At 35.4% G+C, this 23,214-nt stretch overlaps 1 protein-coding gene across 3 annotated transcripts in view; it reads left to right on the forward strand.

The window, feature by feature from the left end:
- The window catches only part of SCN9A (sodium channel, voltage-gated, type IX, alpha subunit), a 94,146-nt gene that overhangs the window by 14,469 nt on the left and 56,463 nt on the right, over positions 1–23,214 (forward strand). For 2 of the 3 annotated variants that reach the window (XM_008590150.1, XM_008590151.1), the window contains exons 8-16: positions 907–1,048; positions 3,140–3,346; positions 4,929–5,216; positions 7,207–7,545; positions 10,547–10,676; positions 11,873–12,111; positions 14,334–14,507; positions 15,259–15,615; positions 19,664–20,140. In XM_008590150.1, coding sequence (XP_008588372.1) covers positions 907–1,048; positions 3,140–3,346; positions 4,929–5,216; positions 7,207–7,545; positions 10,547–10,676; positions 11,873–12,111; positions 14,334–14,507; positions 15,259–15,615; positions 19,664–20,140 — 2,353 coding nt within the window. Of the gene's footprint in view, positions 1–906; positions 1,049–3,139; positions 3,347–4,928; positions 5,217–7,206; positions 7,579–10,546; positions 10,677–11,872; positions 12,112–14,333; positions 14,508–15,258; positions 15,616–19,663; positions 20,141–23,214 lie in introns of all 3 variants that reach the window. The other variant, XM_008590149.1, reaches the window with a different exon arrangement.

A 23,214-nucleotide genomic window follows, 5' to 3' on the forward strand; every position in this document is an offset into this window, starting at 1 on the left:
TGGGAGGTAAAGTGACAAAATCAATTTTTCTTTCCATCCCCAAGGTCTACTCATTCTCTAATTAAATATGACTCATAGATAATGGAGTGTAGTGTTCTGGCCACTCCAAATGAGAGGATACCATGAACTTGGGTGAAATTATTTTAAGAACCTCTTGTTTATGCAGATATCTGTCATGCTGTTTACCGCATACACCAGCCTCATTTTGCAGCAGGGCAGTTGCTCTTGCTCTTCCTCTGTCCATATGTCTCTGCATCTGGCTCTATGTACACTGGGAACACAGACATAAACAAGATAAGGCTGCTGCTCCCCAAAGAACCTCACAACACTGTATTTATGTAATGGCATCACGGAAACACATCCAACCAATTTTAGGAAGAGAAAAGTTGTAAAGCTACAAATCTTTATGAACTTATACAATTGCGATGTTTTGACTACTCTTCATTCTAATTCATTCCAAGAATAATATGGGGAGAAACAGTTTTGGCAGAGGCCTACATATTAATCCTTATTGATCCAAGAACTATAATTAACGTCTGGTGAAGGTTTCCAAGTTCTGATGATGTTGTTAATAGCCATTTATTAAATGCTTTCTATGTGCAGGAAGTAGGCTAAGTAATTTGCACACATTATCTTATTTAAACTTAATATCAATCTCATCCTTTTCAGGTAGGTGTTATCCTGTTTTCACAGAAAGAAGGAACTGTGCTTTGGAGAATTTAAGTAATTCGACAAAGCCACCAATGGGATTCAAACCCAGTTTGTTCTGACTCCAAATCATGTGTTCTTAATCAATATTCAATATTGTTCCCCTATAAAAGGAATCTTGAATTAGCAACTCTTCTCTAGTGTTCTTTAGCTTCTGTCTTGAAGACACTAATCTGCAATGTTCTTTTTCATTTGTAGTCAGTGCCCTGAAGGGTACACCTGTGTGAAAGCTGGCAGAAACCCTGATTATGGCTACACAAGCTTTGACACTTTCAGTTGGGCCTTCTTAGCCTTGTTTCGGCTAATGACCCAGGATTACTGGGAAAACCTTTACCAACAGGTGAGTACCAAGAGAAACATGCACTGCATTTTAAAATGATGTAAAAACTTGATATATGTTGTTTACCAGCTTTATAATCTGAGGTTTTTTATTCAGTTGAGAATGGAGGAAATTCTATTGTCTTATTACTAAAATTAGAAATGTTTTACTCCCAGCACTGTTAGAGTGGGTAATTCTTCAATCATAAATAATTTTCTTATCATTTTTCATCATATTTGATCTCTAGATCTTTCCCCTTCCTCAAAATATCATCCCAGGGGTTCCTGGGAGTAGAGCAGAAGATATACTGGAATATTCTCTGGAGCCACTCTTGCACACACATGGCTTTCCACATGTGCTTGGGGTGTCCTGAACACACCAGGCTCTCCTATGCTCATGTGCTCACCATGTTTTATTCTTGAACTCTTACTTAAAATTAAAGGCTTAATTCACTTCCCTATGTTTTCCTCTGCCAAATTAATTGTTTCCTCCTCTGGATTTCCATAGCCTTCTGCATATTCTTCATTTTATAGCATTGACGTCTTGTACTGGAATTGTTCATTCACATGCCATCTCCTCTAACGTGAATGTGAACATCTTGCGGATGTGACTCTATATATTTATTTGTATATTCTTAGCACTCAACCCCAACAAGGAGACCAAAATAGTTATTCTGTATTATAAGTAACAATGAATCACTTTTCTCAGAATTGCAATAGATTCTTCTTTGGCCTGTTTCATATTTACTTAATTTTTGAGAATATTATAAATGAATATAGAAATTATGTAAAAATGTACTTCACAGAAAAAAAAGGAATGAGAATGATATTTAAATATGCAGAAAGAGGTCATCCTTACTCAAAATTAAAGAAATGCAAATTAAGGGCCGGCCCGGTGGCGCACTAGTGCGCCGCTTGGGAAGCACGGCGGCGCTCCCGCCGAGGGTTCGGATCCCACATACAGACCGGTTCCCGCTCACTGGCTGAGCGAGGCGCGGGAGCAACACCGAGGGCTGCGATCCCATTGCCGGTCCCGGTCCGGTACGGGGGCGACACTGAGGGTTGCGATCCGTTGCCGGACACGGAAAAAGACAAAAAAAAAAGAAAAAAGAAAGAAATGCAAATTAAAACAATAGTAACATATAATTTTTCACTTTTCAGAGTGACAATGATGAAAAAGTTTAAAAAACAGATCAAAAGAGAGACATTGTCTGACTGAAGTATAGGGAAGCAGGCTTTCTCATTGCTGGTAAATACTGGAGAGGAACATGGGAATTTATATAAAAATTAAAATGAACATTCCCATTGACCTAACAATTTCATTATGCAGAGTTTATCCAAGGGAAGAAATTAGTAACAACAATAACTGATAAAAAAGGGAATTGAGTAACTAAGCATCGTAGGTTGGAGAAAGAGATTTATTTTTCCTTTAATGTCCATTTGTACTATTTTGAGTTAATTTAAAAATGAAATGTATGATAAAAGTATGTTGCATTTTTAAATTATTAATAAAAATGTTAGGAAAAAAGAAATATTTATCAGTCCTGGCCAGTTAGCTCAGTTGGTTAGAGTATGATGCACATAACACCAAGGTCTAGGGTTTGATCCCTGAACCAGCCAGCTGCCGAAATAAATAAATAAATATGAAATGAATAGATAAATTCATTCAGTAAGGCTATTTGCCTTGTGTAACATTAAACTCTACCATGAACTTCATTTTAAAGAAAGATAGAATTTTAACAGTAAAAGGAGCTATAGATATTAACTGTTTCTAAAATTTGAAAGTGAGCAAAGGAGCAAGTTTGATGAGTAACTTTCATACTGTGGGGAAGAAAAATGCAGGATTTTTTTATTATTATACTTAATAACAATCAAGAATCATACCTAACTTTAGTACAGGTTTATTAGATTGTGAAATCCTTTGTAATAAAAATGTGTTTATTTTAATACTGATTTTCCATGAAGATATAATTTCATTCCTTCATACTTTTTGATAACATGAAATTATACAAAATTGCCAAAGTTACCCATGACTCATATACCATTTAAGTTGAAATAATTTACTAAAGAAAACCTTTGTATTACTGAAATAACAATTTTCATTTTTCTCTAGACGCTACGTGCTGCTGGCAAAACCTACATGATCTTCTTTGTTGTGGTGATTTTCCTGGGCTCCTTTTACCTAATTAACTTGATCTTGGCTGTGGTTGCCATGGCCTATGAAGAACAGAACCAGGCAAACATTGAAGAAGCTAGACAGAAGGAGTTAGAATTCCAACAGATGTTAGAACAACTTAAAAAAGAGCAAGAAGAAGCTGAGGTATTTTTATCTGTTTTTAAGTTCTTTCTTGAAGTGGAAATGCAATAGGTAAGAAGGTATGTGCTCAGCCTTCCCCAGGTAGATTTTCCTTAATGAATTTTTGTGTATATACTGCATCCCTATTTGTAGTGTGAGTTAAGAAACCAGTTCTTGACTGAGCTAGATTTGACTCCTTCCCCATAATCAACTCACTACTGCATGAAAGATGTTCTAAGACTGTTCTTCCTTAAACTGTTACACACAAGTGTATGCAAAGTCCCAAAATATATATGATAATATTTCTCCATAGTAACACAAAGGTTTATAGAAAATTAGTTTAATGCTAAAGTTAACAGATACTTTAGGTTTATAGAAAATTATGTTAATGCTAAAGTTAACATACTATATGTGGTAGACAGCAAATTGTGCATCAATTTTTGTTAATGTTGCAAGGATTTTAAAGATAAACATGAGATGTTAAGAAAGTCATATTTATGGTTGTAGCCACTTTAGGCTAAATCACAGATTCTTGAGAATTCCTCCTTAATCCTCTCTCCAAACTCTCCAAAGGGGTACTTCAATGGAAAAGCTTGAAAAGACTTGTACTAAAAGAAACGTAATTTCAAATATACTGCAAGAATCTTAAAATTTGTTAGATGGTTTGACCTAGTTAAATCTCTTCAAGGAATCTAATGTATTATGGGAGAGTAAAATCTCTAATGAAGAGAAATTTTGATGCACAAAGATGTTCGGTGTGACATCTTAAGAATATTGAAATTAAGAAAGCATTTAAATTTTGAAAAATTAGAAAACATCTAAGAGAATTATGATATGTTTATCTTAGAGTATTATTCAGCCATAAAACTAAATGTTATAAGAAAATTATGTCATGAGTAAAAACCTGTTAAAATAATGATTGATTAAATAGTAGGATACAATCACAATTTAAAAGTTATACATATATATAAATCCTAGAAGAAATATTAACACCAATTATTTTTGGGGGTGCACAAGGATACTTCAAAATATTTGTGGAAAAATGGAATTAAAAGATAATATGAGTCTTTTCATGGTACTAGGTTATTTTAAGTACTACCAGGGGAACCTCTTAAAGTTTCTTTCAGGATAATAATAATTATTGACTTACCATTTTCTTGATATATTATTTTTCAATCATTTATTTTAGTTTTCAGATAACTCAATCTTCATTAAACTATAGAGTGCCTGATTGTATTGATAATATTGAGTTAATTACCTGACATACAAATTATCCTATTATATGGTTTATGTGAGTTTTATGATCCAGGATTATCTAGCAAAACTTTAACATATAATACTTAAATTTGCCTTACTATAAACAAATTAATAACATGTAATAGTTTAATTTCAAACTACAATGGAGCTTTATTACAACATGGGAGAAGCAGCAAATTTGTGCTTTGCAAGCCTTCTGGTCATAGTGCAAAGAACACTGTATCACTTCATGTACAGGGACATGATTATATGAGCTGTGTAACTAAATTGAAGAGAGAGAGGTGCCCTATAGCAGGGTTTCCCAGAATTTGGAAATGACTCACGTATGTGTAATGTCTTGGCCCAACAGGCAATAGCCGTGGCGGTAGCTGAACATACAAGTATTGGGAGGAGCAGAATCATGGGCGTCTCAGAGAGTTCTTCTGAAACATCCAAACTGAGCTCAAAAAGTGCAAAAGAAAGAAGAAACAGAAGGAAGAAAAAGAATCAAAAGAAGCTCTCCAGTGGGGAAGAAAAGGGTGATGATGAGAAATTGTCCAAATCGGAATCAGAGGAGAGCATCAGGAGAAAAAGTTTCTACCTTGGTGTTGAAGGGCATGGGCGAGCACGTGAAAAGAGATTGTCTACCCCTAATCAGGTACCACCATAACTGTCAAATGCCTTTCATCAGACAAGATAGAGAGCAAAGTGTTTTATTCTGGAGTAAGGGGCCTCAGGAGAGGATGGGGGTGAGTGACTTCATTGGTATAGTTTTAGGCAAAATCCTATCTATTGCTGGGGATTTGGGGAAAGAAGACAGGTGTATGTAGTTCTCCACTTAAGTTTAGTCATTTTTGGAGGAACTCATAGTTTCCAAATTGTCATATCTTCTCTAAATAGACAAATTTTCAAAACAAAAATATTTTTGAGAACCTTTGTATAAATGAATAGACTGTTTATACAGTAGATTAACTTTTATATGTATTTGTATTTAGTCTGTATTTTTTAATGCCTCATGGGTTAAAAAGTAATCTTAGACCAGTTTCTCTTCTTTCTTCACCACTATAGGTAATGGTATCATCCAAATATGTCACCCAATTTGGAGCTCTGGAGATGCCTCTGACATCCTCCACCCCCAACCGCATCAGCTACTAACATGTAGTCTCAGAGTCTGTTAATTCTGCTTGTGTGGAGTTTATCTTTCTTTTTCCACCAAAACCTCCCTATCTCAGACTTCCCTGCCTAAGTTCTTTACAAACCCCCAACATGAGCCATTGCTTTTATTCTCCTTAACACTTCCCTGTTTCCCATCACACAACTCCCCAAACCTTTTTCTCTGAAACAAAGATCTAGTCGTCCCTCTGCCCAGTTTAAGACAAACAAACAAACAAACGAACGAACCTCTGTTGAATAACCACTGACTACGGAACAAGATCCATATCCATATCTTATCCATGCTGCAAACTGGCTTCAGCTTCATCCTCCCCACTTTCTCTTCCTTCATGTACCCTCAGTTTACCAAACTGGAGTACTCACTCTCACCTATGGGCCCTGTACTTTCATACCTTTATTACTTAGTACACACAACATTCTCTAAATTAAATCATTTTCTTCCATTTCCTCCTGTCAGAGCACCATGCATTTTTCGCCCATTAGACCAGGTGCCTCCATCTCACAAATTTTCCTCGATCCTCTCCACTTCTCCTGATCTGCTCTTTGGTGCCCGCTTAGAATTTCGATCCTTCTCATCTTTGCCTGCATTTAAAATTTCCAGCTTCTACTATTTATTAAGTCTGCCAGACTCTGCCAGATATACACAGAAATAAAAGATAAAGTCCCTGCTCTCAAAGATTTCACAGTTTAGGTGGTGAGACAGAACTTGAACACACATGGTATCAATAAAAGGAAATGTGACAAGCCCTGTCAAGCAAAGACTTTGTCATACTCATTTTCCATTGTTCACAGTGCCTGCCACTTTGTCCCTTACGCAGAAAGAACTAAGGCTGCATTCAGTTTGGTTTATGGAATCAGTTTATCCTGGACATGAGTCATTTAAGTATGACTTTTCCCCCCTCTTTGGTATTTGGCAGCTTCTTTTTCAAGTTCTAATATTTTATGACTTTATAAACTCACTGGTTTTAAAAAGTGTCTTTTAGCACACCTTAACCAAGCTCTCCCTATGTAAGATGGAGTTGCGAGCAGCACAATGCAAAAAAGCATACAGCATACAGCATGGTTTTTGACCTTAAGAAAGGTTCCATTGCTTGTAGAACTTAGGGATTGACATATGAAAAGATGTGATATGATATATGATAACAGGTATCAATACTAAATTCTTTTCTTAAGTGATATATTCTGTAGAACAAAATGAACGGTCTAAAAAGAATGGAGAGTTCACTCTAGGCTAGAATAGTACAGAGCAGTATAAAACAAATGATTTAGCAGTCCTGAAAGAATGAATTCTTCAGATCATTTCATCCCTTATTTGGAAGTATTTGTCTTCTCACTGAATTCCTTTGTTTTTAAATCTGTTTCTTTTACACCAGTGCAGAACCACCCGCCCTCAGGCCAGTGGGTTCCGTGGTATAAGTGCACTTCCATTTGCAAGCGCTTCAGCAGATTCATGTCACCTTTTATTTTTTCTGCAGTCACCACTCAGCATTCGTGGCTCCTTGTTTTCTGCAAGGCGCAGCAGCAGAACAAGTCTTTTTAGTTTCAAGGGTCGTGGAAAAGATATAGGATCCGAGACTGAATTTGCCGACGATGAGCACAGCATTTTCGGAGACAATGAGAGCAGGAGGGGCTCACTGTTCGTGCCCCACAGACCCCGAGAGCGGCGCAGCAGTAACATCAGCCAAGCCAGTAGGTCCCCCCCAATGCTGCCAGTGAACGGGAAGATGCACAGTGCCGTGGACTGCAACGGTGTGGTCTCCCTGGTTGATGGACCCTCAGCCCTCATGCTCCCCAATGGACAGCTTCTGCCAGAGGTGATAATAGATAAGGCAACTTCTGACGACAGCGTAAGGACGTTTTACATAGCTCAGGCATGGCTGGGCCCTTGTTCCTGCATCAGTCTCTCTGCTGGAGGGCTTTCCCTCTGGTCCTGTGAATGGCTCTGCATTTTGCAGTACTTTTTCTGTAGAAATACATCTTTAACTCAATAAAGAAAATCCTCATACTGTGTATTGGTAGGCATCTACTACAAAGATATTTAAAATCCCATTTTTGGAAAAAAGTACTCTATTGATTTTATAACAAGATTCTAAATCATCTCTTTAGAGAACAATTCATAAAACATGTATAGCAGCACAGAAAATGCTTTGACAATGCTGATTTTATGTGGTAGGAGGTATAAGATCAGCATTCCTCTAAATCAATTTGGATTATTTGCCACCTACTGCTATTTTTTTCAGGTCACTACTCAATATATACCTTCCCACAAGAGATCTTATTTGAGTTGTTAGTAATAATGATAGTAATAATAAACTGACAACAGCAAACATATGTTTAGTATTTACAACAACCCTATGAGGTGATGTATTATAATCTCTGTTTTACAAATGAGAAATTGAGGCAATGGAAATAAAGTGATTTGCCTAAGTTCACTCAGCTAATAAATGGTAGCTCTAAAATTCACACAGACACCCTCTGTTTTGGAGTTTGCTGTTTTTACCACCACATTCTGCCATCTCTTTAATCTATAGTAGGCTTCTGACCTTGGAAATAACTTAGATTGGCTATACTATTTAGTTTTACTATGTAATGGAACATACTGTTTTCATTTACATTTTTTTTTGGTCTGGAGTCTATAAATATAAACAAGATATCCAAACCACATACACTGGTAGTAACAAACAAACATAAAAACAAAAACAAAACAACCATTCCAAAACAATTCTAAGAGTTTAGGAGTCACTGAGAATCTGATTATGTTTGAGAGTGAGATCTTTCCAGTTCCTGGAGTTTCCAGGATACCTCTCTAGCCCATTCACTATGTTATGCTGCATTACTCAATATCAGCAAAAGCTTGGACTAACCCAACAAGCTTCCAACCCATACTGCATGATCATTTATTCATATTTGCAGGCAATGTAATATTTCAAGTGAGAATAAAGTTCCATCAAAGCCATGGCCACACATATTTCAGTTTGAATGAATGCATGTGCTTTTAGGTAACGTGTGACGGCTGTTTGCATGATACAGCTTAAGCCCTTCTGTCAAGGTATTTTTTCTTATCAAATGAGCATGTTAAGTTTTTATGGACTCAGACTTTGCTGTGTTTTTTTTTCAATGATGTGTGTAACTCGTAAAATATTACATAAGTTATATCAGGTCTGGAGATTATTTCATATTTTTAAGTGAAGTGTTTTTGTTTAAGAATTTAATTTACCACAGAAATTTACCAATACCGTAATAAATCCTAAAACTAAAACTATGAAACTGGAGGAATTACTGGATCCTTTAAAGATTCAGTAGAAATGCAATAAACATAAAAGTCTGGCATTATATATAGTTTAGATGAAAATATTGCATAACAAATAATATGATCTCTACACCTGAAACTGTCTACATACAAAAGGATTTGTTTTATCAAACAAATTCTTGCTTGACTTGGGGAAAAATGTTTTGGTAAGTCAGTAAATTAGAGACTGTAGCAGAGGAAACATGGTTATAGAGAGATCTCTATTAAAATTCACCTGCTTTTCAGTTACTTAGTAAAGGCAAAAAAAAGAAGAAAAAGTGATCTGCAACTATGTGTGTGCATCTGTGCACATACTCATATATACACACATGCCTATATTTATGCCTGTATGTCTCTTTTGATACACATACATATATAGCTGTACCTATACAACTATATAACTTTACAACTCTAGAACGATATATTTATATAAGGGTATTTCAAAAAGTTTGTGTAAAAATAGAAGTAAAAGATAATATGATCAGAGCGCTGTTTTATAACAACAGTCAAGGGTTCAGATTTCATACTGGCCAGTGCCAAAAAAAAAAAAGATAATATAAATATTTCCATGAACTTTTTGATGTACGCTGACATATATAAATATATATATATATATATGTTTGTAAAATATACAACACATACCACACACAAGCAAAGAGATAAATAATAAAAGTAGAGTTGTATAGTTGTTTTTGTGTATATATGTTAGTGTTTGTGTGTGTGGGTATTGTTGGCCTGCTGAACCAGCATAGTGTTTTAAACTTGAATTAGTTGCCAGGTTTTAAAAATAAGACATTTTCACATAAAAATTAATATATCTGGTATGCTTGAGCTCATATCCCTGCATGGCCACAATCTTTAGAGCTAAACAGTGGTCAGTTCTCAGATGGAGCTTGCGTTCTCCATGTTGCTCTGCAGTTCCCATCAGTCTTAACTAGTTTTTTTCAAACCAAGTCATTTATTGTCATATACTCAGCTCAGTGCATGAGGTCTTCCTTGGCATTAAGAAACAATCATTCCAGGAGCCATCATTAATGTTGACACCTCAATAAAGAATAATTAAAGAAATTTCTCAAAGATTACCAAGGTTCTGCTCCTTTACACACACACCACTGTAAAACTTTAGCTGTTTTTATTTAGGACTTTTATATGGTAAAACTATCTGAATAAATTGGGACAACCAGAAAGATCGAGAGATGATGATAGTACTTTAACAATAACAGCAGCAGATTTTGTTTTTTATTTCCTAAGTATTAATTATTTAATTCTCATACAAGAATAGGAGACAAGTACTATTATTGTACTACTATCCCCATTTTACCAATGATGAAACTGAGACAGAGTTAAGTGACTGTTCTATGATAGACAGCCAGAAGGAGCAGAGACATAGTTTGGAGCCAGTAATCTAGAATCCAGTTTTTGCTTTTAGTTACTCACTACAGCTACCTAAGCAAGATTTTATTTTGTACCTATAACTTATTAGAATTGTATTCTTAAGACTTGAATTAATCATCTTTTTTTTTCAGGGTACAACCAACCAAATACGCAAAAAAAGGCGTTCCAGTTCTTACCTCCTTTCAGAGGATATGCTGAATGATCCTAATCTCAGGCAAAGAGCAATGAGTAGAGCAAGCATATTAACAAACACTATGGAAGGTGTGTAATAAAATAAAATTTATATAAATCCTGGTACATAAAATAGACACATGAAGTTCTTAGGAAAAATTCAAAGAATATAAAATGGCATTAAGCAACAGTAAAGATGACCAATGGATACTGATGGAATCACTTTTATGTGTTTAAAAATGGATAAAGTTATTTGTGATTAAAAACAGGCATTGGGGGGCTGGCTGGTTGGCTCAGCTGGCTAGAGTGAGGTGTTGATAAAGTCAAGAGTTAGGATCCCTGGACCAGCCAGTTGCCAAAACAACACACCAACCAAAAAACAGGCATTGAGTGATAACAACCTTGCAAAGATAAAGAACCTAATGGTAATTGATGAAGAAAGCTAGGTTAACCCAGTGCTGTATGATTTTCTCATTATATAACCCCAGAAACTACCTAGTGTCTCCAAATTTCTCTCTTTTAATAAACAGAGTCAAAGGGTGCTAACTTCTAAAAATGTGCTCACTCCCACCCTCTCTCCCCATAATATCATAATATGCCCCAGGTCCCACCTGTCCACAGGCCAACATCTCACTCCCCACACCACTCCACTCATGGGCCCAAAGTCTTCACCCACCCCCTAAATTTACAGTGAGAAGTAAATGGGCTAATGGTCGGAAATGTCTATTGCATGAGTCCCTTTATAAATTATTTCTAGTCTCTTGGTTCTGGGATTGTTTTCACCCGTGAACTAGCAAGAGCTTTCTCTGGATAGAATAAAATTATCTTATTGTCATCATGGGATTAAAGGATGGGGAAAAAGTATGTATGTTGGTGAAAAATATACATTTCTCCATAAGGAAAACATTAGTTCTCCTGTTTAACATCACACACTAGGTGCAATTTTTCTGCGATGCCCATGTATCTGCTCTTAGTCATTAATTTCACTGATTTCCCCTTATTTATACTCGATATAGTCAGCAAACTTGTGATACAAGACATTTTTTTGGCAACTGGTCAGTATAATCGGCACCATGCCCTAACCAACTGGGCTTATCAGGCAGCCTATATAAGACTTTTATGTAATATGCTATGCTTTAATTGAAACAATGTGTAAACCACAAGACTGTTTTCAATATTAGAGTGCACTGCAATTAATTATTGTATTAGATACAATATTTGTATCTGGTTAGGAATAAAATGTACAAATGGTTGACTTCTTGTTCTCTTGTTTTTTTTTCTGCTAGAGCTTGAAGAATCCAGACAAAAATGTCCACCTTGGTGGTACAAATTTGCACATACATTCTTAATCTGGAATTGCTCTCCATTTTGGATTAAATTCAAAAAGCTTATTTATTTCATTGTAATGGATCCCTTTGTAGATCTTGCAATTACCATTTGCATAGTTTTAAACACATTATTTATGGCCATGGAGCACCACCCAATGACTAATGAATTCAAAAATGCACTTGCTGTGGGAAATTTGGTAAGTTTTTTATGGTGTGTTATGTACCTATTGCTTCTCTCTGGTTGTCACCATTGTCATTTCATTTTTTTTTTAAGTCATATACAGAATTTACCATATGAATCAGTGTGCAGAGTCAAGTTTCTGGTAATATACACTATTCTTAAATAGTTTTGCAATAGTGTTGAGATCCACAAATAACAATACTATTGCTATAAAGGGTCATCATCACGGAAGTTGCTAGTGGCTTTTTCTGCCAGCATGTCTTTTGCGAGGAACACTTTGAAAATTTGATACTTTCTTGTACATTTTATAATTACATTGTACCTTCCTTGTAAGTGTACACTCCACAAATTTTCAGAAAAACTATGAATATATTGTTTTGACATAATAGTGGTAAAGTGTCTGTGCCTTTGGAGTCTCAAAGACCTTGAATCCTGATTCTGCCTCTTTACTAGTTATATGACCTTGGACATATATTTTAAACTTTGTATTCTTTAATTTTATCATTTATAAAATAATAATATTTAATTATAAAATAAGAACAATAATTATTTATAATATAATGATTATAATCCTTCACTTACATTGTTGGGAGGACTAAATACTTTCTACTTATTAGTCTGTCATACAATAAGTACTCAACAAATAAAAGCTATCATTATTATTATCAGCAGCATCACTCTTTCAATGAATCAACAGAAACAACCCTTAAGAACAGTAATTTTGAAAAACCAAAATGGTAGGGGCCGGCCCGGTGGCACACTGCTACAGTGCGCCGCTTGGGAGTGTGGTGGCGCTCCCGCCAAAGGTTCGGATCCCACATACAGACTGGTTCCCGCTCACTGGCTGAGCGAGGTGCGGGCCCAACACCAAGGGTTGCGATCCCGTTGCCGGTCCCGGTCTGGTACGGGCGCGACACTGAGGGTTGTGATCCATTGCCGGACACGAAAAAAGACAAAAAGGAAAAAAAAAGAAAAACCAAAATGGTAGAACTGGACCAGAAGACAGAAGGGCAGGCAAGAAGGTGACCTGCAAGTTTCTGGAAGATATAGGTTCCAATTAGGAAAATTGATGTCAGAGTGATCTCTTAAATGTGCAGTGCTAGTCACACTATAGCTTGATGCCTCATGGCAAACAAAAAGTGCCAGTTCTACAATGTTTGTAAAGCAGGCAGAGGTTCCATTTCTGGGCTAAAGAATCCTGGCTTATGACTCTATCATGAATATCTTTGGGTGTCTTTGTGAATGTCTATATAAGATCATTTTACTTTTGATGTCATCCCAAATCAATTGATCTTTGAAGCCAAAGAGTTTTTTTCTGGGTCTATCTTCACTTCCAAATTCCTTACAGATATTCCAAGTCAGAATGTTAGTATCCCATGTGTTCTGAGTTAGCATTCTTCCTCCTTTCTATTCATCTTTAGAAAAAGGCAAGACCGTCTAGTTGCTAATTGTTGGTAGAGGTCCAGATTATGTAAATCAGTACCTTCTTGCTGAGCTGACTTCATCACTGTGAACTCAAAAAGGATGCACTGTCTCTAGTCTATTACCACAACCCCAAGTCCAGGAGCTCTCTGCTGGTGTTCTTGATGCTGGATTATTTTAAAATTTTCTCCCACAGTTATAGATCTAAACATTTCCCTTTGAACTTTCTTCGGTCAGAATCTTCGAGTCAAAGCGTACCTGTTTCATAAACAAGTCTTTCGTTGTTGCCTTTTTGAGTCCTTTGGTAACAGTGTCATGAATTAATGATGTTTTACAATGCACTTTTGTGTCAAAGCTTTGGAAGTATTACCTTAGCTGCCACTGTGTCAATTAAATATTATTCTAAGAATAGTCAGACCAGAAAATAGACTAGTTCAAAATTTCAGTATCAATCTGTGTTTCCATTTTACCTTTTTCCTGAACAACTTGTTGACCTACATAAATTTATTTCAAAGAGGGACTGTTACTTGTCAAACATTTTACTTTTCTGGAACTTTAATATGCTCTTCTAAAATGCTATCTAAAGATGATGAGAACTGACAATATAGTTAAAGCTTTTTAACCCTTTGATGCTTGTGTGAGAGCTATAGGAATAGTAATACCTAGTTTATAGGATTAAATGAAGTAATAATATCCATTTGTAAAGTATGTAGCACATTGTCTGGGACGCAGTAAATGCTAGGCAAATAGTCATTATCACCATTATGTTGATTCTGTGCCTTCTAATAACAGAAAATCATTGTATTTCTCACTTAGGTCTTTACTGGAATCTTTGCCGCTGAAATGGTTTTAAAACTAATTGCCATGGATCCATATGAATATTTTCAAGTAGGCTGGAATATTTTTGACAGCCTTATTGTGACTTTAAGTTTAGTAGAGCTTTGTCTATCAGAAGTGGAAGGATTGTCAGTTTTGCGATCATTCAGACTGGTAAATATAGACTAACCTTACCATTATATTCTATAATAAAGGGATGTTTCTTTGGCATTACATTATTATTTATTATTAAAAAATAGAATCAAAGAGCTAAAATCACATGAATATTTTAATTTTAGGATCTTTAAGACATGGTCCATTTTAATTTGTAGTATACACTGGTGCAATAGAAATATTTTCTTCACCAGGTAGGGCAATAATTTATTTTACAGGAAGAAGCTTATGATTTACAGAATTGCAACCATTATATGTTCATAACTATATGGATTTGATAATTAAAGATCAAATCATTGTCCCAAAACAATTATTGTCTGGTATCAAAGATATAAAAATGGATAAAGACTTTTTACAGCCTTTTTCCTTAACATGTTAGGCTTTATCCCAATGTCAGCATGAAAATAACTTACAAAAGTAACAGAAAATAGAATGAAGAATAAATCATCAACTCCAAAAGACATGAGTAGAACCATGATAAGAGGCTTCTATAGCAATTCTGAACTAAAATAACACACTTCCTTCTTAATATGCATTGTAATTATATTGTCACAAGTATAACAAAATAACTGGAATATTGAAAATAGATGAAAATGAAAAATAGGAATAATTGATTTCAGCCAAATCTATGACAATAATAATTGTCAAAAATAGGACTTAAAATTTGCTTAAATTTAGAACAAAAATCAAGATTGGAAACATGGAAAAAATTTTCATACTGATTAACATTAAGCTTTATATTTACTTTTAGCTTCGAGTCTTCAAGTTGGCAAAATCCTGGCCAACACTGAACATGCTGATAAAGATCATTGGCAATTCCGTGGGAGCTCTGGGTAACCTCACCTTGGTTTTGGCCATCATTGTCTTCATTTTTGCTGTGGTCGGCATGCAGCTCTTTGGTAAGAGCTACAAAGAATGTGTCTGCAAGATCAGTGATGACTGTACACTTCCACGCTGGCACATGACCGACTTCTTCCACTCCTTCCTGATTGTGTTCCGCGTGCTGTGTGGGGAGTGGATAGAGACCATGTGGGACTGTATGGAGGTCGCTGGTCAAGCCATGTGCCTTATTGTTTACATGATGGTCATGGTGATTGGAAACCTAGTGGTATGTAACAAGATGTTCAAACATTTAAAATTCTCTATGGAAATTATTTTATGATGATATGATCTGTTACTTTTATAATTTTACAATTAGTTAGATCTAAAATTATACATTGTAGTAGAATTCTAATAATTTTAATACAGGGAAAAACATAAAACAAAATATTTTCTTAATTTCCCTGACCAGATAACCCAAATTTATATTTTTCAAAATCACTCCCTGTTTATTTTAATGCAAAGCTTTCCACTTTATTCTCTCATGTTGATAGTGAAGCTGTATGAATTAAATCTGTGGTTTTTAACAACTCTTAAAAGTTTGTTCAGATATGAAGCAATACTAGTAAATAATATGATTAAATTAGAAATAAAAAAATGAAGTTATAATGAAAGGAGGCAAATGAGAGGACTGGTCCCGCCATCTTACAGTCATATATGACACTACCCTCTTTAGCAAGGATCAGCAAACTATGGCCCACTGGCCTAAACCAGTTCAATGCCTGTTTTTGTATGTCCCTATGAGCTAATAATGCTTTTTGCATTTTTAAATGATTAAAAAATTAGAAGAATAATGTTTCATGACACATGCACATTATGTGCATTCAAATTTCAGTGTCCATAAATAAAGTTTTACTGGAATATGGACATATTTATTCACTTACATTTTTGTCTATGGCTGTTTTTACACTACACTGGCACAGTTGAGTAGGTGCCATATGTTGTACTCTATGTGCTATAAAGCCTAAAATATTTATTATTTGGCCTTTGCAGAAAGAGTCGTCAACCAGTTGTCTATAGCATCTCTTTTACATAGCAATCTTCCTGTTTTTCCAATTAGTGTTTTCTTGGCATGTACTTCTTTTCTGTTTCTCTGTTTCTTATACTGGTTGGTGAAAACTTTTAAGCTTACAAGCAGGAGAAAATTGGCATAAGAAGCTCTTCCATGAGTCATTCAATTTTCAAATCCATGTTGGCTTCCTCTCAGTTGGTCAGGTTGGCACCAAACTCCTCATCAAGTGTCCGAGAAGTTGTCGTATGTGAGATACCTTCACTTTCCACTGGCTTGAAAAGAAATTGCTAATTCTTCTTGTCCTTGCAGCCCCTGTATAAAAAATGACTCAGAGGTCAGAACAGAAATCTACATTCATCAAATAACATATTAAATGACACCGTGCCAAACATATACATAGTAAATTATGCAATGCAAATTCCAGACCCTTACTGCACGAAAAAGCACATCATAAATTACCATTGTTTAATTCTTCATCATCCTGAAATAAATTTCCTAGTTTTATATAGGCTTACAAATCCTTTCCAATAGGAAATGCAATACACATTTTCTTTTGTTCTTCTTGAGTTTGTTATATATTCATAAGCTCTTATCATAAGTTTTGTTTGTGTATTTCTTCTCACAAAATTTTTGACATAAAATAGTAAAATAATGAAAGGTGTGGTTGTAAAAACATGCCACACCTAAGCCAGTGATCACAAGTAATTTAAATGTTATTACTCACTGAGGCGTATGCAAAGGAAGGGGGATTCCTTGGGCTCTGAACAAATTATTCATTCAATATTTTTTAATGCCTTCTTTGTGAAAGGAAATGTAGTTAGGTATTGTTTAGGTAAGAAGGAAGGTATTGTTTAGATACTATTTAGGTAGGAAGACACACACACAAATAATTACCTGTGGTCTATTCCCTGTCTTCAAGAAGCTTATAATCTATTAGGACAAAGCAAAGTGGTCCACAAAAACTGTCAGACAAGGAATAAGTGATAAGTGCTAGCAGTGAGGTTAAGATATAATGCTATTTGAGCGTGGACACTGGTGTGAAAATAGTTTTTCCTTAAAAGTCAATATAGATTCATAGTAAAAAATCAGTGGAATATATTGACAATTGTTTAATCCATGTATGAGTAGAATTAGTGATGACTGAATCATTATTGTTCATTATTGATTCATGAAAGCGAAATAAAACAGAAGTATAATTCATAAAGTTGATAACTAACTCTGGAATAATTAAGAATTAGAATGTAGAATTAAAATCTGAGAAGAAACAAAAAAATATGTTTGTGATATAGTTCTCTGCATTAGAGTTACATGCTAAACTGATCTCTCTTTAATTTCTCTCATTTCTTCTTTAGGTCATTTTAGTACCAATTAATTGAAATGATGAAATACCATAAGTTTTGGGGGAAGTTTAGAAAAACAGAAGGTTTTGGTCAGCTTAAGTCTAACAAGTCTGTCAGGACAAATGTACATTTTATTAATATTTCTTTTTTTGCCTGATGCAGTAGTAGATAGGTAATACAAAATAGACTATTTTCATTTGTGATATCCATTACATTATGATAAAATATTAGAGTCATTGTGATTTCTGAAGGAAAGAAACTTATTATAGTATCTGTTCTCAGTGAAGAAATTACCCAACATAAGCATATTATTGAAAAGGAGGTCTTTTAACACTTGCAGAGATGAAGGAGACTAAAGCAGTAAGGTGAACCCTCAGGTCCTCATCGATATTCCTATTAAAACACAGACATACACAAGCTTATATTTCATAGTGAAATACATTTTTTCATTGACAATAAAGACCAAAATTAAAATAAATGATTTCAGAATTCCTTAGCGATTATAAAAATTATTTTCTAGGATTCCAAGGCCTCCCACCCCAAGCATTTTTCTCTTAATACAGACTTATCAACGCGAACACTTTTAACCTGCTCTCTTATACTTATATCTCAGAAATTTTTAGGTATGGTCAAAATCTAAAATCAAGGGGTGAGTGCCTTTTCCTCAGTTCTAATTTTGATTGTTTTTTAATATGAGGTAGATACATCAAATAGTAATTCAATTACTCTTTTTTCCCCTATATAAAAGTGTTTACATATAATTCATATGTTCTGTTCTCTGTGAAAAAGAAATTCTTTAAATTTATCTTTTATTAGCATATTCATTGTTACAAATCATACTTATTCTTCATGCCCCTTATCCAATATCTTCCTTTCTCTTCCTCTTCCCCCTTCTGCTCCTTACCCCTTCCCTTCCCTTTTCCCCTAACCCCTTCTTCTTCCCCCTCCCCTCTCTAATAACCATAGATTTGTTCTCTCCATCTGACAGATTAACTGTTCCTCTGTTGGTTTGTTGCCTAGATGATCTGTCCAGTACTGAGACAGGTGTGATCAAGTTATCCCCTATTATCATAAAGCAGATGCTTCTTCTATGACTCTGGAGTGTGCTTTGTGGAGAGAGAGGACCTTTTCTTTTTTTTAAATTTTTTCTGGTTTTTTGCATTGTTGAGTTCACCTGGACTCCTAATTCAGGGAGGAAAAACAGACATGGTTTTGCTCACAAACAGGAGTTTGCTGCAAGATAGAAATAGACCCAACCTCTGCTGTAACCTCCTCCAGGGCCAAAACAATTGGCAGTTAAGCCAGCCAATCCTTATGCCATTATCTTATATAAATTGAGTTCAATGGGAAGACCTTATTCTATGCCTAAAAGTCACATTACCTTGCAAGCTGACACAATTCTTGGACAAAATGTTTTATTACAGGAACTCTGTAAGTATGGTATGTTCCATTTGCTGCAACAAGTCATGTTTATCTTCTGGAAAAAGTGAACATATATCTTGGCCTGAATGACTTTAGCACAATAGACAAGTCATCATTTTATTGTTGTTCTGTGTCTCACAGGTAACAAATAGTCATTATAGATGAATGTTAGGAGAGCTTTTTTAGGCTTATAAGAGGAAATTTGACCAAGGAACACCGGCTATAGAAATGAACTTCAAAATGACATAGTGATAGTGGTAAGGGACCATCCTTTCTGCTCCCCGTGGTAATTCTTTATGTCTATGGGTGACCCTTTGCTCCCCAAAGTTCACAGGGGCCAGCATATGGAGACCTCTCTCACCTGTTCTTATCTGTGTGTGAAAAGGTGCAGGGATCGTCATTGCTGATTTGCATTGCGGCCTATATTTCAGAAAAGCATACTTATTTTCTTTTTTATTTCCTATCTCCCCATTTGTCTACACCCCATCCCCACCCTGATATAGGTCCTCAACCTATTTCTGGCTTTATTACTGAGTTCATTTAGTTCAGACAATCTTACAGCAATAGAAGAAGATACTGATGCGAACAACCTCCAGATTGCCGTGGCCAGAATTAACAAGGGAGTAAATTACATGAAACAATCCTTACGTGAATGTATTCTAAAAGCATTTTCCAAAAAGCCAAAGATTTCTGGGGAGATAAAACGAGCAGAAAATATAAATAGTAAGAAGGAAAACTATGTCTCTAACCGTACACTTGCTGAAATGAGCAAGGATCACAGTTTCTACAAGGAAAAAGATAAAATTGGTGGTTTGGGAAGCAGCATGGACAAATACTTGATGGACGAAAGTGATTATCAGTCATTTATTCATAATCCCAGCCTCACAGTGACAGTGCCAATTGCACCTGGGGAATCTGATTTGGAAAATATGAATACTGAGGAACTTAGCAGTGATTCAGATAGTGAATGCACCAAAGAGGTAAGATTGCTTTCTACACATTGTGTTTCATGTTATTAATTAGTACAAAGTGAATCAGAATTTTAGATTTCTGTTGTCATAAGTTCTCTTTAACACTGTATATACTGATGGGTAGTTTTTTGTGTGTGAGTTTACACATCAGTTTCCTGAAGGTTCATCTGGTAAAGTTTTACTTACTGATTCTTAATCATAGATTTAATCTTACTTATATATGAAAGCACCAGATATCTTTGAGTCTTCCCAGCCTATTTGCATGTTTGTTATCAATTGTAAAGTCATAACCAGTCTCTTTCTACTGTGTATGATGAATCCACCTCTCTTCATCACCTTGACCTTTGCACTCACTACTTCTTGCCTAAACCATTTCAAGTGGAGTCCCAACTGGTGTGGTGCCTCTGCCTTCATTTTTCATCAACTCTAGTCCACTTATGTTATTAATTTCACTCAGATTCAGTCCTAATCATATCAATTCTATGATGTATCCACAGTCCCCAAAGTCTTCTGAATTATATACCATACATAAAGCTTCAACCAGCTATGTCTTCTAGTGCTCACCTGTAGATCTTTTACCTGTACCAAACCCATTTACATCTAGGCCATAAACACTCTCTACCTGCATGACTTTGCTTGGGATTTCCTTCTCCAGTCGAAATCCTATATGCATCCTTCAAGGCATAGCCCTCAGATTCTTCATCGGTGAAATTTTTGGTACTAAATCATAGTTGGGTAAGGGTTTAATGGATGAACACATTAACACATGTAAAATGTTTAAACAATACTCACAGTGATCAAAATGTTACCACTGCATCCTTCCTTATTTCTCCCCAGATGAATGTAATCGCTTCTTATTTTGAACCCCTCACAATTTTATACCTCTTCCTGGATTTATTATTTAGACTTGTATTTTAATTTTCTAAATAAATTATGGTATGCATCAAATGGTACTGTAAACTGATTGAGAATGGGATCTTCTTTAAAAGCTCTTTTCCTCACCTTTACCTCTATATTTCTAGATGAGTTCACGGTATGTACTGAACTTTATTTTTGTTAATATGGAATATAATAACTGTAAGTGAGTATTATCAGATTATTTTTATGGCATTGCTTTAAAGTTTTAAGGTATCATTTGCAAATCATTTCTTTTCTTCAGGTCATGTTAGAATGTATTTGACAGATATTTACCAAATAGCTTCTATCTGCTTAACCTTATTAAGACTTGCCTTCCATGAATTTGTACTGGATTTGGAAAAAAAGATTTTATGGAATAATCATGACCACAGCCATATATACAAGAGTCCTTTAAAAAGTTAATGGTGGTTGCATGAAAGTATATTATGAAAGGGAACAGCAATGAATTTTCCTATCTACACTGGCCACTAGTTACATGAGTATGGGCCCTCTATAATGTTACTAAGTCTCTCTGTACCTTACTTTTCCTCATCTGTGAAATGGAAATGAGAATAACACCACTCCCACAAAGTTATGAAAATAAATTACAGGTAGGGATTATGCCTGGCACTCAACAGGAACTCAGTAAGCTAATTGTCATAAACAATTACCTCTACCTTTGGAGGGTCACCCCATGGATAAGCTAGGCACTCTTCCTCAACAGATTTTGCAGTAGGTTTGTTATCACCAGCATCACAACAAACATGAGTGATACCTTGCACTATGACGTTACGATGGCTTCAGCGTCACTAGGTGATGGGAATTTTTCAGCTCTATTCTTTACATGGAAGAAGTCATGCTCCCAAAATTCAAAAAGTGTGCTTATTTCATCTTAAAGGTAGAAAATCAAATTCCACATACACCTTTTCAGGATCAGGCATCTGGGGTTTATATGGAAAGAGAAACTAACTCAGTTAACCATTTTTCTGCTAGCAGAGATTAAAGTTGTAAATTCCCAGTTGCCTGGCAGTCTCTTGCCTTCTGAATCAGCTTGAGGTTCTAGCTAAGTCAACCAAAAACTTGGGAGAAATTATTTCTTCCCAGGTTGTTTTTCCTTGGCCCAAAGCCAGTGGTTGATCTCACAGGATCTACTTAGCTGCTGACAAAATCCTGTTTTTTAGTATATTGAGTTGTATCATTTTAAAGGGATCCTTATAGATCTTTCCCTTTAGCACTTCATTTCCTAACTGAGAAACAAGACAAGGAGTGACTTTATCCACAGTTATAAAGCCACTCCAAGGCAGAGTCTTGTGATTCGTAACTCAGTGGTATTTCTACCACCCTTCCCCTGTCCTTGTCCATTTGAGAGACAAAACACACAATTTTATTGGACCTAATACCCAATTTGTCTCCCTGGTGTACACAGCTATACATTTTAACCACTCATACAGTTACTCTGCCACCTTTCCCATAAACCCTTCCTAAATAGTATGAAATTTAATGCTCTGTAAACTGATTTGTCTAAAGGCCATTTGGTGTTAATATTCTAATATTATTGATTACCATTAGTTTCTTTCTCATGACATGCATTCTTATTCAATTGCATTTCTGTGCTCTACACAGTATAATGACAGGAGCTTGGGGATCAACTTAGAAGTAGTAGTAAGGAATATATGAGCTAATCTTTTTAATTCATTTAGCACAGGGTTCACATTAGTAACCCCCCAAAAATTTAGTTTTTGTTATTATCATTGGGTTTATCATCATTATCATCATCTAAGAGTTCATGTTCTTACTGCCACTGACTTAAAATTATGGACTTTGAAAGTTTGCCCTTCTTCACGGGAAATTTTCTGTGATGGACCTCAAAGTGTGTCATCTTGAGTTCATTGAAACTCAATTGACAATATACTGGAATTAAGAAATAATGAAGGTTCAAGATCTATAGGAAATTTGTTAGATAAACCACAGAGATATTAAGCTGTGGCTAGGTGTGAAAACCCTGTGTCTAAGGTCTTTCCCTCCAGCTGTTTTATATTAAAATGTTTCTGTTATGACTTTTGTGTTGTGTTTTGTTTTTCAATTTGCACCACTAAAAATGCAGATTTTCTTTATTATCTAAAGTAGCTCTTACCCTTCAGTGCTAACCTTCCTTGCTCTAATTCTCATAATTTCCAGCTATCACT

This window comes from Galeopterus variegatus, unplaced genomic scaffold (genome assembly GCF_000696425.1).
Source record: "Galeopterus variegatus unplaced genomic scaffold, G_variegatus-3.0.2 Scaffold5873, whole genome shotgun sequence".
NCBI classification, from domain to species: domain Eukaryota; kingdom Metazoa; phylum Chordata; class Mammalia; order Dermoptera; family Cynocephalidae; genus Galeopterus; species Galeopterus variegatus.